This window comes from Chlorocebus sabaeus, chromosome 12, assembly GCF_047675955.1.
Source record: "Chlorocebus sabaeus isolate Y175 chromosome 12, mChlSab1.0.hap1, whole genome shotgun sequence".
NCBI lineage: Eukaryota > Metazoa > Chordata > Mammalia > Primates > Cercopithecidae > Chlorocebus > Chlorocebus sabaeus.
In genome coordinates this window covers 22,581,365-22,598,680 of record NC_132915.1, presented here as the reverse complement: position 1 = coordinate 22,598,680, position 17,316 = coordinate 22,581,365, and the positions used below count along the sequence as shown (strand labels likewise).

Here is a 17,316-nt window from a genome sequence, read left to right as displayed (position 1 = left end):
GCTAGAGTTTCATGCAAGGAGTCTTACAGGAACAGATTTGCATGTTAGGAAGGTAACTGGTGATTATGTGGAGAAATGACAAAGGCTGAAGACAACTTGAAGGCAGGGGCATCCTTAAGGAAACGACTACAGTAATCCTAATGCTAATCCAGGCAAGAAACCAAGAAATTAGAGCAATGGTTCTCAACTGGGGATGCCTTTGCCAACACCCTCCAGCCCCAGAGGGCAACATTTTTCAATATCTAAAGACATTTTGGTTGTCAAAACTGGGAGGTACTACTGGGGTCTTAGAGGCCAGGAAGGCTGTTAACCATCCTACAATATACAAGCCAGACCCCCACTTCCCTCATCACTCCCACTGAAGAATGAGCCAGCCCAAATGTCAATATCACAATCAAGAAACCCTGGAATAGAAGGATATTCAAGAGCGATTAAGTAGCTTTAGGAGATACAACTTTTAGACTGACTAGAGACAAACAGTGAGGAAAAAGAGGGGTCCTATTGACTGTTTTGTGTCCCCCTGCCTCCAAATTCATATGTTGAAGCCCTAATCCCTAGTGTGGCTGTATTTGAAGGTAGGACTTCTAAGGAAGTAATTAAGGTAAATGAGGTTGTAAGGGTGGGGTCCTCATTCAATAGGATTAGTGTCCTTATAAGAGACACCAAAGAGCTCACTCATGCACTCATTCACTCCTTCTCCCTCTATGCACAACCAAAGAAAGGCTAGGTGAATACACAGCAAGAGGGTAACCCCTGCAAATCAAAGGAAGAGCCCTCACTAGACACCAACCTGGTGAGCACTTGGAATTCCAGTCATCAGAACTGTGGGAAAATAAACTTGTTATTTAAGCCACCCAATCTGTGGAATTGTTATGGTAGCCTGAGTGACCTAATAAAAGGGGTAACAAAAGGCTCCCAGTATTTTTGTTTGGGGAATCTGAGTAGATGAAGAATAGAAAAGATATTGGGAGGCATGGAATCGTTTTCTGTTTTGTTTTGTTTTTTTTTTTTTTGAGATGGGGTCTTGGGGCATGTTGCCCAGGCTGATCTTGAGACAAAGATTTTGAAGTATCTGTGGTACATCCAAGTTGGACATACTGGCTTGGAGCACAAGAGAGATGTTTGGACCAGAGATACAGATTGGGAATCGAAAGAGCAGGAAAAGCCATGAGATTAGGTAGGAGGAATATGGAGTCAAAAATTGAGTACATAGCATAAAAAATGAAAAACACAGATTAGATGCCCAGAACATTTAAAAGAAAACTGATTCTGAGACTTTTTACATTCTTTAACTTATACATGCAAAAGATGTATAAGTTAATACTTTATAAATTATTAACCTTCCAAATAACTATTTTTAAGGACTGTGTTTCTCCATTATTACAATTTTCAAAATTGTTTTGAAACTCCATAGTGGAATTAGCTCTCCTAACTGACTTCCTGTTAACCAACGTGCTCCATTACTTCTGATGCCCATGACAGATCGTAAGTCACACTATAGTACATCTACTCTTATCAAACAGTATATTTATCAGGAGCCAACTGTATGTGCTTCAGGTAGTTACAATTATTGTATCATATAACTTAGTAAAATATTCATAAACCAATAAAACAAATGTTAAAACAAAAAAGCTGTTTCTATGAAAGTCGCATGCTCCGGAAATACATAAAACCTTATCATAACTCAGTAATGGGGGTCAAAAAATTTAATTATGTAAACACAGGGTCATCTTAATGCTAACTTACAAATTAACCCAGGGTAATCAAGAAATTGGCTCTGGGCTTCGAGCCTGTCTTTGCCACATGTAAGCTACAGGACTGTTCTGCTAGTTATTTAAACCAAGACTCAGTTTCTTCAACTATAACAGTGCCATTTCAATACAGGGCTGCTTTGAGACTCCATAAGGGACCAACACAGTACCTAACCCACAGTAAGCAAATACCCAGTAGGTAATATCTTTTCATTTTTCTTTGGGAAAAATTTCCCAAGGTAACTACTTTTAAAGAAGACTTAAGGTTTGGGATATTTATTTTATTATGATTGCACCGTACAGCTGCTTTCATCTGGTCCTAAGGAATTCTTAAGAGAAGTTTGCAAAAGACTTATTACGACCTCCAGGGCTTAGTCCCAAATGGCAAAATTTCTAGTAAATTAAAATCATTAAAAAGAGAGTAGGTAACAGAAATGAGTCACAAAACTAGACCCATCTGGAAGGCCAAGGTCTCAAAACCATGTACGTTATGTCCTTTTATGTAGTATAATAATCCTTATCTTGAAAACCTTTATGTTCTAGTCTGGATGTCTTTCTGAACACAGATTATATATCTCATTAAAGAACACATGTATATCTACCTGGATATTATCATTATACCCCCTTTATTTTAAAAAGGAGAAAAGCAGCAATTTCCTTTAGATTCTGGACTGTAGGGACCATGTTATACTCATCATTTAATTTCTAGCATCAAGTAGTAAGTAGAATGCAGTAAAAAAATATTTTTGCATTAAAAAAAAATTATGTTTCTATTCTTTAACTCAAGGTAATCACAGAAGTTATCACACCTACACTCTTCCCAGTATATGCATGTACTAGGGAGGAAGATTCCATGGGAGAGGTAAAATCTCTCCCCTATGCTTCATTATAGAAAGAAAAACAGAACACTCTCTTCCTAACAGAACGGACCACTGTCTCAGCATGTGGGATGGAGATAATGAGGGAATGATTACCTACCATCAGATCAACAATTAGTATACACTGAAATTACAATGACTGTGAGACTGACCTAAGTATGAATATACAACTTTTAAGCTTCCACTGCCTTTGGAGGGATCACCACCAGGATGCAGTCTAAAGGAAACTGTAGCGGTTTTAAAACATTTACAACATAATTCTGATGGACATGAACATTTGAGATTGTGAAGTTAAATGTAATACAGCTGTAAGTACTCAGATTAATATATAAAATTTTAGTAAATACTAAAAAACTTACCTAGATTTATCCAAATTCCACCTGGCTTGAGTATTTTCCATATTGTGTCAATATAATCAATTACATTGTGAGCTGTGTCTATGAAGAAACAGGTAGCAATACAGTCCCAGGTATCTAATGAAGAAAAATCAAATTACTGCATCTGTTATTTTGCTTTTTTCTTTTAATTAATTATTTAAATTTTCCAGTTACCTTTTACAGAGTATTAATGTTTGACAGAGATACAGAAGCTAAACTTCTGATCAACACTATAGTCACAGTAACCAAACAATCACTTATGAGAAATACTGATATCAATAATCTAATTAAGTAATCAATTTGGAAATCATCCCCAATAACACTGATATTATAATCTAATCTCTACATATTATTACCAAATTATATTTGTAAGAGCTTTGTTTATCCTCTATTCAACTTCTAGCCTTCATTTAAAATCACTTAAAATAATAGTCATTCAAATTTAAACTAGTGTTAACCACCAATTCTGTCAGGTTTCAGAAGACTGCAGGCACCACTTGCCAATTGAGAAATGAATGACATTCAAATACCTCAACATCTACCACAACTTCGAATAATTACCAGGGAAAAAGGGGAGCCAGGGGCAGGCAGAAGCAGTGGGTGGGAACCCACCAGAGAACACCATTTGCCGCTAGGAGGTATGGTGTCTACACAAATGCTGGTGCAATAAAGTCACTTGATCCCATGGAGGATTACCTTCATCATCTGTTCTCTCAAACCTTGCCCCAGAAAAAGGGGACTTTTACTTGCCTAAGTGATGTTTTCCAATATTTCATTCCTTATTCACAACACCTAACATCTTCCATCTCTCCCTTTCTTCCTTCAGAGTACAAGTTGTCCCATTCTCAGAGTTCAGAGAAAAATAAACAAAAACTTTCTATGTTGTAAAATAAATAAATAAATAAAAACAATGTGTTGTTGTTGCCCCTGCTTCAAGCCCTCCAATGGCATCCTGTTTCTCTGAGTACAATTCCAAGTCCTTGCTATGGCCTGCCTGCCAACAAGTTTGCCTCATCAAATCTTCTCAAGGCTGACCTCTCACCACTGTACCCACTGCTTACTACAGCCTAGCTTCTCCTTGAGCAGAGCAAGTACTCTCTATACTCCGTATTCCTCTTCCCTTGCCATTCCCCATCTGCAACATTTTCCCTTCAAATATCTCAGTGGTTTGCCTCTGTACTCTTTCAAGGTACTCTGCCACACATTTTTTCTTTTTTAGTTTCTACTCTAAAAGGCTTTCCCTGACAACTCTATATAAAGCAGCAGCCTCTCCCCAGTCACTCTGTAACCCCTCTTCCCTGCCTTATTTTTTCTTCCTTACAATATTAGATTTGTTATTGCCTCACTTTCTCTATTAGAATAGACGTTCTCTGTGGACAGGGACTTTGTTTTGTTCACTGTTCTCTTTTGACACCTAGAACATACCTGGTACTTAGTAGGTGCTCAACAAATACCTATTGACTCAATGATCTTGCTGAACCCTCACTATTCTATTTTGTTTTCCTTTTACTGCCAATCTCCCTCTCCTCTTTCCCAATTATCATCTCCCTTTCTCTCATGCCTAGCTCAGATTTCTTCAACAGTTTGCCAGGTTGAAGTCAACTGCGCAGCCTGACTATAAAAGTCCTCCATGATCTGGAACAAATTTACTTTTCTAGCAATAGCTCCCATTAAATCCCATTAAATCTCCCATTAAATATTTCCTTTCCCTGACAGTACAGCTGTGCTGCCATCCCCAATCACCTTATTCATATCTTGGTACTTCTGTCTGCCTCAAATGCTATTTCTCTCAACCTTCAAGTCATAGCCTCACTGTGAACAGCTTCCTTCTTACACTAATAACCTTTCATTTTTTTGGTATTCATTACTCATTTAAACTTTGTTTACATGGTATCTCTTAGTATTAATGGGCCCAATAGGGCCCATATCTAAATTTCTTGACTGTAGATATCTTACACTTCTTATTTCCTATCACTGTCTTGTACATGACCTTGAAAAACATTCTAAATTGACACTGACGTATGCCTTATGTTCTACCGTCAAAATAAATGATCTAAACCTTGGCTTAGGATAAAATTGGCTCATTAAATTTAGAATAAAGAACAAGACTTTTTAAATGCTTGATTTTGACTTACTGCATTCTGAATAAATCTCTTGAAAATCTCCTGCTGTCATAGAAAAGTTAGAACCAGGAGGAAGACTGTGGGGGTCAACATCAGGGAAAAAGATAGGTCGAATCTGATCAGCTGATCTCCGGTTATTGCTAAACTGATGGATCCAAGGATAAAGTTTGTATTTATTAATTTCAGAACATCTGCAAAATATGAGTATAAAATCAGGTGTTAACTAAATATTTTACCAAGAAAATCCACTTTAAATGCTAAAATATACTGTTTAACTGAAGATTTGCACATAAAATTAATATTTAAAGAGTCACTATTACAGCTTCCCTAATTATCTGAAAATGTACATATACATGTAGATGAGCAACCAATTATGGATTAAAGACAGAAAAAAAGTAAATTCAAAGATATAAATTTGCTGTTCATTCAAATTTTTAAAAATGTATTTCTAAACTTCAAAACCAACTAAAACAGTCCAACAAGGTTTTTTAAAATGGTACTGGTTTCAACTAAAACAGTTTGCGATCTATTTTTTGTATAACCCTCTTCTTTTTCCCTTTTTCACCAACCCCCTAAAACTCATACTGCCATCCGAGACAACATATTATTTAAACAAGGCAGCTACTCAATGTACATCTTCTGGCTTTAAAAATAACAATTCTTTTCCACTGCCTTCCAAAAGAGGCCACACAAGTTCTGAGAGATCTTTCCAACTCAGTCATGAGAGCATACTTGGCCATTTTATAAGAACTTGATTAAGGAGAAAAAGTTATAATTGCTAAACTAAACTCTTATTTAACTAAAGAAACAAGGAGGTAAAGAAGCTTAAGGAATAAATTTAAAAATACTCCTTCCTGGTTCATACTTAGTCCTGAAGATTTTGTACAGAAATCATTTCATGGAATGCCCAGTCACCTTCTATAAAGTCACTTACCCATCCTGTTTCAACATTCCAATAACTAGGCAATTGGTTCAAGTGATAATTTGTACAAGTACTTTGATTTTAACATAAGAAACATTTGTGATAGATACAATAATCAAATGCTATGTACTTATCTTCAAATTCAAAATTGTTCAAGAAAATAGGTAAGTCAATCTGATTCTGAGAAATTACTATTTCCAGCAAAAAATAAATTAAATACCTGTTGAGTACAAAGTTGGAAGAAAAGAGCATAAAAAAACTCCATTCATTTCCTTGACAAGCATAACCTAGCATAGCTATTTCCCAGGCCAGTCTTCCTAGTCCAGCACCAGGTACCAGAATATTTACTTTAGAAGGATCCCTGAAATGAAATAAGGCAATTATGTCCAACCCCTCAAAGAAAAAAAGAAAAAGACAAAATCCATATTAACAACTAAAAACTTACTCATTTACTCAATAAGAATAAGCTCACTAAAACTCTGACTTCTCACAATCAAGAAATACTTCTAAATATCAAAAATAAGAGGTATAAGGAATTATTATGTATGTTCTGGTATCAAATGAGGGTTTTAGCCCTCAAAAATTATTTTTCAGAAAAAAGGAGTCCCCTTACATCTGAAGACTTATAAAGTCACTCATATTCCTAATAAGCTGACACCCTGAACAACCATCTTAGAAAAACAAATTATTCCAAGGGATCCCAATTACACATGAAGAGTCTGAACAAAAGTACTTCATCATACGGGACAATAAATACAACATAACTTTATTTCTGAATTGCATATGTAACCCAATTGTTTATGTTAGATTAAACAGATGTAGAGTTTAATGTGTCGGGTATATCTCTAAATCCTTATATATTTTAGTTGACAAGAATGTGAGGGAGGGGATATTTTCATGGGGGAATTGGGAAACGGCCCTCTAATTAAACATACATGATTACAAATATATTACACCAAACCAGAGGTTCACAACCAAACTGATCTCTACCTACTAGCACCACACTGCCATTACATATTTCCTTCACATAAGATCCATCATTCCACTTTCAAACCACTAAAAGCTTTACCAAAACAAGGCTTTTTCTTAGGAATTTTGGCAAATCAGTATAATCCCGAGGAAACTAAAATTGTAGTCTTATAAGAAGCCAAAGGAAAATGTATACAATCAGCTAATATCACGTCAAGTAAAAAGAAACTTCACTACTGTATTTCCTAAATTTGGTTCACAAATCAAATCCAATTTCCAAATCTACTCCTACTAATTATTTTTTATCTTTAACTACATGGCCTTTAAGTTTGGCATGCTCCAAGCAGCAACAGGGCACTTTACTAGCAGCCCATATAACCTTTGCATGTCACACTTCAAAATAAAAAAGAACACTATGGGGCTTTTGAAAACTCATAGCTCTAGGACTCTGGTGCTATTCCTTATATAAGGGACCTGCCATGATGGCCTGCTACTCAGACCTAATGCTCTCTCACTTCTCACTCCCTACCAGGCCCACCAAAACCCCTACTCTGCAGAATTACCTTTCTTTTCTCAGTTCCCATCTGCCCAATCATAACATGCATTTCCAGCCCTACCCCAGCAAGTGGCTGTTCTCAGCTTAGAATTTTTTTTTTTTTTAATTATCTGATCAAAGTCATGCAACAGAAAGCAAAAGGATTTGGAAGTAAATTCATATAGTATTTAAATATTTATATAAAAATAACCAGCAATCAATTTCCAAATGGCTGATGACCCCAGTAAAATATTACCACACAGAAGTTAGAAATTATGCTACCCTGAAGGGAAAGCTGTGCCAATAATGTTAACAACAATTATTTTGCTAACTTATGGAAAGTTAACTTAATGACTGATTTTACCAAATTATCCTTAACTAAACAAAACCACAGAACTCTCTACCTCAACCTAATGGCAGAAAATATATTAACAGTACCTTGTATTAAAACTGCTATTGAAAGGCTATCATCAAGTCACAGAATGCAGAATACATCAAAGTCCTATCTTAAGAGTTAACAGACACTAATATAGATCTAAATTACTGGCATTATGACAAAGAGGAAGTGGACATGTAAGAAATGCATTAAAACAAACCCTCTAGAACTGAAAAAATGATCAAGAACTATGCAATGAATGGGTAAGATGGAGAAAATTTTTCCCTAAGTCTTTGTTCTTAGCTAGATTTTCTTCATTTGGTCTTCACACAAGGGATATTAACAGCATAATAAAAAGTTCCTCTAACTATGATGTGTATGAAACTAAGGCACTCTAAGTGGGAATTTCTGCTATGAATCCGCATAAAGTCTAGGGCATTTCTATGAGGTCATTTCTGTGGAGAACAAGAAATATAAATCTAATACAGACCTTAATGGTGAGACAACCTTAAACCAGGCTGAACTGTTTTTTAAGCAGGAATAGAGAGGCATACAGTATGTGGCTCAGTAATCAAATGGTGCCTACTTGAGATTCTTAGCGAAAATAAGCCAACAAGTTTACCTAGTTAATAAGGTACAAATACAGAGAAGCAGTACATTTACTACAAATGTGATCTCCCTAATAACAGGAGGAAAAGTTTCAACAGTTTATTTAAGACAAACGGGAATGGAGAAGAAAGGATACATCTGTAAGGACATGGAGCCCATGTGTCTAAAGAGGCCACAGATCACATTTCCATCACCCTCTCTGCTCCAGCTTTTTCACCAGCAGTAAATATTGCTCTTGATAGAGGTTTCCTTTGTTGCACACAGAACGATCTTTGCACTGCAGTTGTAAATTTTAAAACTCCAACACAAAATGCTGTCTTGTTGGGTCAATATTATGACACTTGGCTGACCCCTAGTGGTAGAAGTAAATACAACTTTTAAGTACCTACAGTGGTTCTCTTTGAATCACAGTAGAATACTGTCAAACAGTACAGTACAGTAAAAGCCACTAACTACATGTGGCTACTGAACACTTAAAATGTGGTTAGTGCAAATTGAGATGTGCTGTAAGTGTAAAATAAACACCAAATTTAAAGACAGTATAAAAAGTAATGAAAAATATCTCATTAATAATCTATTACATCAAAATTTTTAAAATAAAAACAAAATTGCTTCTTTTAAAAAATATGGCTGCCCTGAGCACACTGCCTGTGGCGTAGCCCTGCTCTGCCAAAGCAGTCAAAAAACATTTTTTTAAATATGAAAAAAATATCTAAAGCAAATATGGCAAAATGTCAAGGTTTAACAGAGCTAGTATTGAAGTTCTTTTTTTTTTTTTTTTTAAATTTGAGATAGTCTTGCTCTGTTGCCCAGGCTGGAGTGCAATAGTGCCATCTCGGGTCACTACAACCTCTGCCTCCCAGGCTCAGACGATCCTCCTGCCTCAGCCTCCCAAGTGGCTGGGACTACAGGTGTGTGCCACCATGCTCAGCTAATTTTTATATTTTTTAAGAGATGGGGTTTCGCCGTGTTGCCCAGGCTGGTCTTGAACTCCTGAGGGGCTCAAGCAACCTACCCACCATGGCCTCCCAAAGTGCTGGGATTACAGGCATGAGCCACCACACCCAGCCAAAATTTTTTTTATTCATCATAGAAAATGGACTATAAATAAGAGTGTTTAACACCTCCTAACTTACCTCTTCATCAACTCCCAACAAAGAACTCTTTATTTCAGCCAGATAACTTCTCACTGATCCCCGAAAAGACTTTCTCATGTTAATCTTTAGAGCTTTTACCCACAGAAACTCAAATTATTACCTTATCATTATAAATTATCACTTCATCTATATTTCCTAAATATCCCAGGCAAAGTTCCCTGAACTCTCTTCTCTATGCTTTCAACAATTCATTCATACTTCTATTATAGTTTACATACCAAGGTTCTTCACTGTGCATCATTCACTTAACACGTACCACAACTATGGCTTGCAGGCGAGTCACCTGTCACTGTAAATGAAGTTTTACTGAAACACAGCCATACTCACTCATCTAAGAATTGTTTATTGCTACATTCCTACAAGGCGCTAAGCAGTCTCAATAGAACACATTGCCGGCAAAGCCTAAAACATTTACTGTCTGGCACTTCAAGAAAACATCTGCCAACCCCTGATCTAATACAGTACCCCAAATCTCTTTCATAGCAGTACACAGAGCTTCCTTAACTCACTGCATGACTGTAACATAATTTATCAAAATCTCCTAATTAAGGACATTTACATTGTTTCCAATCTTTCATTATCATAATGTTAAAACTAATACCCTTAGAATGAATAACTCCTTTTTATTTTGAAAAATTGTACTTCCCACACTACACTAATGTAGTGGCATGAATAACTTTCAGAGGCAGAAATATATGTGTAGAACAACTTCCCTTAAATTGAACTTCAAGAATCAAGATATGCATTTGTTTTTTGTTTTGTTTTGTTATGAGACAAAGTCTCGCTCTGTCGCCCAGGCTAGAGTGCAGTGGCACGATCTTGACTCACTGCAACCTCCGCCTCCAGGGTTAAAGTGATTCTCCTGCCTCAGCCTCCTGAATAGCTGGGACTACAGGCCCATGCCACCACACCCAGCTAATTTTTTATATTATTAGTAGAGACAGGTTTCGCATGTTAGCGAGGCTGGTCTTGAACTCCTGACCTCAGGTGATCCACCTACTCCAGCCTTCCAAAGTGCTGGGATTACAGGCGTGAGCCATAGCACCTGGCCAAGATTTGCATTTGAATTTTGACAAATAAGCCAAATTGTTCTACGTAATTTTTTGCTAATTTATTCTTCCACCAGCAACGTATTTATGCTTCCTCACACCTTCACTAATAGTTATCTAACTTTTAAACCTTTACAGTAAGTAAAAAATGGCATCTTAAGGTGGTTTTTACATTTGCATTTCCTTATGAGATTGAGTGTCCTGTATACCTTTTTCTGTGATTTATTTACAGCATTTGTCTACTGGGTTATGAATGCTGGGTGGTTTTCTACTGTGTTATTCCTCTAGATATGTAAGCACTTGAAATCTTGACATGAAAGAAATATGAAACACATACTTGTCTTTGGTCTAGGAGGGCTTTCGGGATGAGGGAGAAATCTATCTTTAGTCTCCAAACTACCACCTGCACTATTTGGCAGTCTACATTTCCTCCAATTTCCTCCATTTTATTTTTTAAAATGAGTTCTCCTAGCTAAAATAATCTTTTCATGAACTATAATTTACATTATTTATTTTATCTTAAGTGGGAAAAAAATGCTTCTTTAGAGCTCAGAGTATTTTTTTCCTAATGCTCAACTATATAAAAGAAAAAATGAATTCAACCAGTCAGTAGTGCATCAGTATCTTTTTGGTGTGTTTGTGTATATATATTAAAATGAAAAGAAATAACAGATTTCCCCCCACAAATCACTTCAAAGTCTTCTAAAATTGAAGGGGCTAATGAAATCAAGATCTAAAAAATATAGTCCAGCAACTTTTAGACTCAAAAAATGTGATTTGACATGTTAGCCTTCCTTCCAGACAGGATGCAAACTTAAGAATCTATATTTCCTTACCTACTATAAGCTTTACAACACTGAATTCTTATATTTAAATGATTAGACATTCACTTGGAAAATTTTTTTAAAAAATCTCAATACATACTGGTCTGACCATCAATTAAGAAGAGTTATTACATTATGTTTATGCTCACATGTGAGAAAAAGGTTTAAATCCTAAGCTCATTCTTTAAATTAAAAACATATATATTGTAAATTTCAATAAGCAACTGCTCACTAGTGTTCAAATCCTATTTAAAACAAAAACAAACCAGAGGATAATAACTACTGAAGTATTTGGCATTCAGCACAACGAAAACAGCATTTCCCTAATTAACAAACAGACTCTACACAAAAGCAAGTCAATCTGTGGCTTCAAAGCTGCTTGTGCTTGCAAACTCAGGCATATTAAAAACTCTAAACATAGACAAATTGGAGAAACTGATGTATGTGTTTCCTTAGGAAAAATATTTTAATGACCACAAATATAGTTAATTCTACACATATTTCATTAAGTATATGTTCTTCTATAGGCAGTTCAATCAGAAAAGGCCTTCAGTGAAATTGAAATTTAAACACACACACACACACACACACACACACACACACACACACAATAAAAGGCTAGCTGACATAAATTTGTGTTAACTCCAGCCTGAGTATAAAGACATTAAATTCCCCAGGTACTTACTGTGGCATAAACAGAGTCCTAGAAATTTATCTGAAAGACATAAAGTTGACCAGAATTTATCTAGCATCAACCTGGATTCTGAAGGGCTACAATTAATGACCCTTTTCTTTCTTTTTTTTTTTTCTTTTTTTTTGAGATGGAGTCTCACTCTGTTGCTCAGGTTGGAGTGCAGTAGCTCGATCTCGGCTCACTGCAACCTCCACCTCCCAGGTTCAAGCGATTCTCCTGCCTTGGCCTCCCAGGTAACTGGGATTACAAGTGTGCACCACCACACCCAGTTAATTTTTGTATTTTTAGTAGAGGCGGGGTCTCACCGTGTTGGACAGGGTGGTCTTGAACTCCTGACCCCAAGTGTTCCACCCATCTTGGCCTCCCAAAGTGCCGGGATTACAGGCATGAGCCACCACACCCGGCCTAATACCCCTTTTCCAGGCTCTAGGCTTTACTTATTCTGGCATAGCTATGATTTCAATATGGATGCAGCCTTTACTGTGTTTTATTAGGTTTCCTGTTTAGGTTTTTTTGATAGCTTACCTTATCTACTATAAGGAAATCAATCTAAATCAAGTAAGTAAAACAAGTAACATACAAAGAAATATAACCCAAAAACAGTGCAATAGATATTACATTTCAGGGTACTTCATTTAAAGTTTATATATACCTATCCACTTTTATAACAATTACTTTCAGGAAAGGAAACTGGGTAACTGAGGAACAGTTATGAAGAACAGTTATGGGAAGGAGAGTATATATCCCTTGAAACCTTTTAAGTTTTAAATCCTGTAAAATGTTTCACTTATTTAGAATGGTTTTAAATTATTTTTATTTAAAAAATAACCTATTGTTACCATTTAGAGTTAACTCATCCTTTCCTCACCAGTGTACATTTTATCAAGTAACAGTAACAATGGAAAGTAACAGTGTGTGCTACTTTACTAATCATCTTTAACAATGGCATGCCCTTTTAGTATTGCTGATACTATTATACTAATTAATGGTCTCATACATGATTCTATAATCACTGAGTCTAAACAAAGTCATGTTTTAAGTGCCCGAAATGATGTTGATATAAACATTTCACATTCAGCCTCCAACATTCACTCAAACTTTGGTACATTTCTATTAAAAGCCTTATCAATTAAAACCTACATATATTTCAACAACAGATATTTTGAATTTTGAGGTATACCTGGACTTTATAGAAAGTATTAAACTAGTATCTATTACTTTATAAAGCAGGGCACTGAATATATCTATTGAGAGAGAATACCAACTAGAAACTTTAAGAATATAACATCTTTTTGGAAACAACAATATTTATTTAAAAGATTATTTACCACGACCAAGTGGAATTTATCCCAGGAATGCAAGGGTGGTTCAACATAAGAAAATCAATTGATGAAATATATCACATTAATGGAAGAAAAAACATATATATATCATCTCAACTGATGCAAAAAAGATATTTGACAAAATTCAGCACTCTATCAGAAAAACCTTTAGAAAACTTAAGAAAATTTGGCTGGGTGTGGTGGCTCACACCTGTAATCCCAGCACTTTGGGAGGCCAAGGTGGGCGGATCACTTGAGGTCAAGAGTTTGAGATCAGCCTGACCAATATGGTGAAACCCCGTCTCTACTGAAAATACAAAAATTAGCCAGGTGTGGTGGTGGGCGCCTGTAATCCCAGCTACTCGGGAGGCTGAGGCAGGAGAATCGCTTGAACCCAGGAGGTAGAGGTTGCAGTGAGCCAAGATCATGCCACTACACTCCAGCCTGGGTGACAGAGTGAGATCCTGCCTTTAGAAAAAAAAAAACTAAGAAAATTCTTCAACATGATAAAGGGTATTTATGAAAGTCCCACAGCTACTCAATGATGAAAGACTGAAAGCTTTCTCCCTAAGAACAGAAACAAGGAAACAAAAGGCATTCAAATTGGAAAGGAAAAGGTAAAAACTATCTCTTTTTGCATAATGTGATCCACAAAGTATCCCTAAGAAAGTTAATAGAGCTAAAAAGCAAGATTACAGGGTACAAGAACAACACACAAAAATCAGTTGTGTTTCTACTACACCAGCAACAAAAATTCTGAAAAGTAAATTAAGAAAGCAATTCCATTTATAATAGCATCTAACACAGGGATGTCGAATCTTTTGGCTTCCCTGGGCCACACTGGAAGAACTGTCTTGGGCCACACATAAAATAACAATAACAGCAGCTAATGAACTTAAAAAAATAAAAAATAAAAAAAACCCTCACAATGTTTTAAGGAAGTTTACAAATTTGTGCTGGGCCACATTCAAAGCTGTCCTGGGCCGCATGCAGCCCACTGGCCATGGGTTGGGTAAGTTTGATTTAAAGGAATTATATACATACACATAAATCTTTTTTTTTTTTTTCTTGAGACAGCATCTCACTCTATTGCCTAGGCTGGAGTGCAATGGCACGATCTCGGCTCACTGCAACCTCCACCTCCTGAGTTCAAGCGATTCTTCTGCCTCAGCCTTCCAAGTACCTGCAATTACAGGCGCATGCCACCATGCCCAGCTACTTTTTGTATTTTAGTAGAGATGGGGTTTCACCATGTTGGCCAGGCTGGTCTTGAACTCCTGACCCTGTGATCCACCTGCCTCGGCCTCCCAAAGTGCTGGGATTACAGGCATAAGCCACCATGCCCGGCCACATACAAATAAATCTAACCAAAGTGAAAGACCTATACACTGAAAACTACAAAACACTCCTGAGAGAAATTAAGCTCTAAATAGATGGAAAGACATACTGTGATAATGTGTAAGATTTAACATTGTCGGCCGGGCGCGGTGGCTCAAGCCTGTAATCCCAGCACTTTGGGAGGCCGAGACGGGCGGATCACAAGGTCAGGAGATCGAGACCATCCTGGCTAACACAGTGAAACCCCGTCTCTACTAAAAACACAAAAAACTAGCCGGGCGAGGTGGCGGGCGCCTGTAGTCCCCGCTACTCGGGAGGCTGAGGCAGGAGAATGGCGTAAACCCGGGAGGCGGAGCTTGCAGTGAGCTGAGATCCGGCCACTGCACTCCAGCCTGGGCGACAGAGCAAGACTCCGTCTCAAAAAAAAAAAAAAAACATTGTCAAGACCTCAGTACTACCCAAAGCAATCTATATATTCAGCACAATCCTTAATCAAAATTCCAACAACCTTTTCTGCAGAAATGAAAAAACCTGAAATTCACAAGAATTACAAGAGGGCCCCAAAATAATCTTGAAAAACAACAAAGGAGGACTCACACTTCCTGACTTTGAAATTTATAAATCTACGGCAATTAAAATAGTATGTTATGGCATAAGGATAAACATACAGACCAATGAAACAGAATACAGAGTACAGAAAAAACCCACATATATGGTCCACTAATTTTCAACAAGTCTACCGAGACCATTCAATCGGGAAAGGACAGTCTTTCTTTTTGTTTTTGTTTTTTAAACAAATGTACTGGAAAAACTGGATATCCATATGCAAAAGAATGAAGTTGGATTACTACCTTAATCACATATAAAAATTAAATCAAAATGGATCAAAGACCTAAACTTGGGAATTAAAACTATAAAAACTTTAGTTTATTTTTTAAATTCTTTTCAACTTTAGAGAGAAGTCTTTGCAATGTTGCCCAGGCTGGGGTGCAGTGGCTATTAGAGGTGCAATCAGAGCACACAGCACACTACACCCCTGAACTCCTGGGCTCAAGCAATCCTCCTGCCTCAGCCTCCTGAGTAGCTGGGACTACTGGTGTTTGCCACCATGCCCAGCCCAAGTACTTCTTTTTTTTTTTTCGGTGTAAGTAACCCATACCAAGTATTTCTTAACGTTGCAAAGATATTCCTACTACTCTGATGCAGGAAAAATGTTAAAATCATCAAACATAAAAGGTGAGATGCATATGAAACCTCAGAAAGCAATAATATTCCTGCATTGCCATATTTCTAGATGCAAGACTTATAGACAAATAAGTGATTATCAGAAGCAGCTAATACATGCAAATATACTAGAAATTAAAATCACTTAATGATTCAGTCAGCACCACCCCTTCCCCCCACCCCCCAGCCCACTAGTGGCCTAATAAGACTAAGGAGAAATGATTTTTTTCTGGTCATTAATATTACTTTAATGTCTACTATTCCTTTACATACAATGTCTGGCATTCAATTAAAAAAAATTAAGAAACATGCAAAGAAGCAAGATAATGTGGAACTCATTGTTGTAAGGAAGGCTTCAAGAAAACAGTCACACAAACAGAATGTAAGAATCATCAGGTAGGGATTTTAAAATATCCATGAAAAGTATGTTAAAGCATCTAGTGCAAAATGTAGATCACATATACAAAACAGGAATTTCGGTAGAGAGAGCAGAGAGTATATGTGTATGGCTGTGGATATATATGTAAGTGCCAGAAATTTAAAAAAAAAAAAATCAAAAAATGAGTATAAGAGAGTAAAAAAACTCTTTTTTTTACTCTCTTATTTAAAAAAAGAAAGAAAGAAAGAAGAAATTCTTTTTTTTTTTTGAGATGGAGTTTTGCTCTTGCTGCCCAGGCTAGAATGCAATGGCATGATCTCAGCTCACTGCAACCTCTGCCTCTTGGGTTCAAGGGATTCTCCTGCCTCAGCCTCCCAAGTACCTGGGATTATAGGGGCACACCACCACACCCAGCTAATTTTTCTATTTTTAGTAGAGGCAGGGTTTCATCATGTTGGCCAGGCTGGTCTTGAACTCCTGACCTCAAGTGATCCACTCACCTCAGCCTCCCAAAGTGCTGGGATTATAGGTGTGAGTTACCACCCCAGGCCAAGAACTCTTTCAAAGGACTTAGCAGATTAGCATAATAAATAATCAGTGAAGTTGAAGTTAGCTTAACAGAAATTATCCAAATTATACTATAAAGGGCTGGGAGGAGAAAGAGTGTATGGAAAGAGTCATGTGAAACCTAAGAGATGACATGAAATGGTTTAATACTTAATATACATGTAACTGGAGTACCAGAAGAGAAATAATTAGAGAAAATGATAGAGAAATAATGTGAAGAGA

At 36.7% G+C, this 17,316-nt stretch overlaps 1 protein-coding gene across 4 annotated transcripts in view; it reads right to left on the bottom strand.

The window, feature by feature from the left end:
- The window catches only part of CARNMT1 (carnosine N-methyltransferase 1), a 45,723-nt gene that overhangs the window by 11,010 nt on the left and 17,397 nt on the right, over positions 1 to 17,316 (bottom strand). For all 4 annotated transcript variants that reach the window (XM_007969523.3, XM_037998497.2, XM_037998495.2 and 1 more), the window contains exons 4-6: positions 6,272 to 6,412; positions 5,142 to 5,320; positions 2,989 to 3,102 (exon numbers count right to left, since the gene is read on the bottom strand). In XM_007969523.3, the coding sequence (XP_007967714.2) occupies positions 2,989 to 3,102; positions 5,142 to 5,320; positions 6,272 to 6,412 (434 nt within the window). The remainder of the gene's footprint in view (positions 1 to 2,988; positions 3,103 to 5,141; positions 5,321 to 6,271; positions 6,413 to 17,316) is intronic.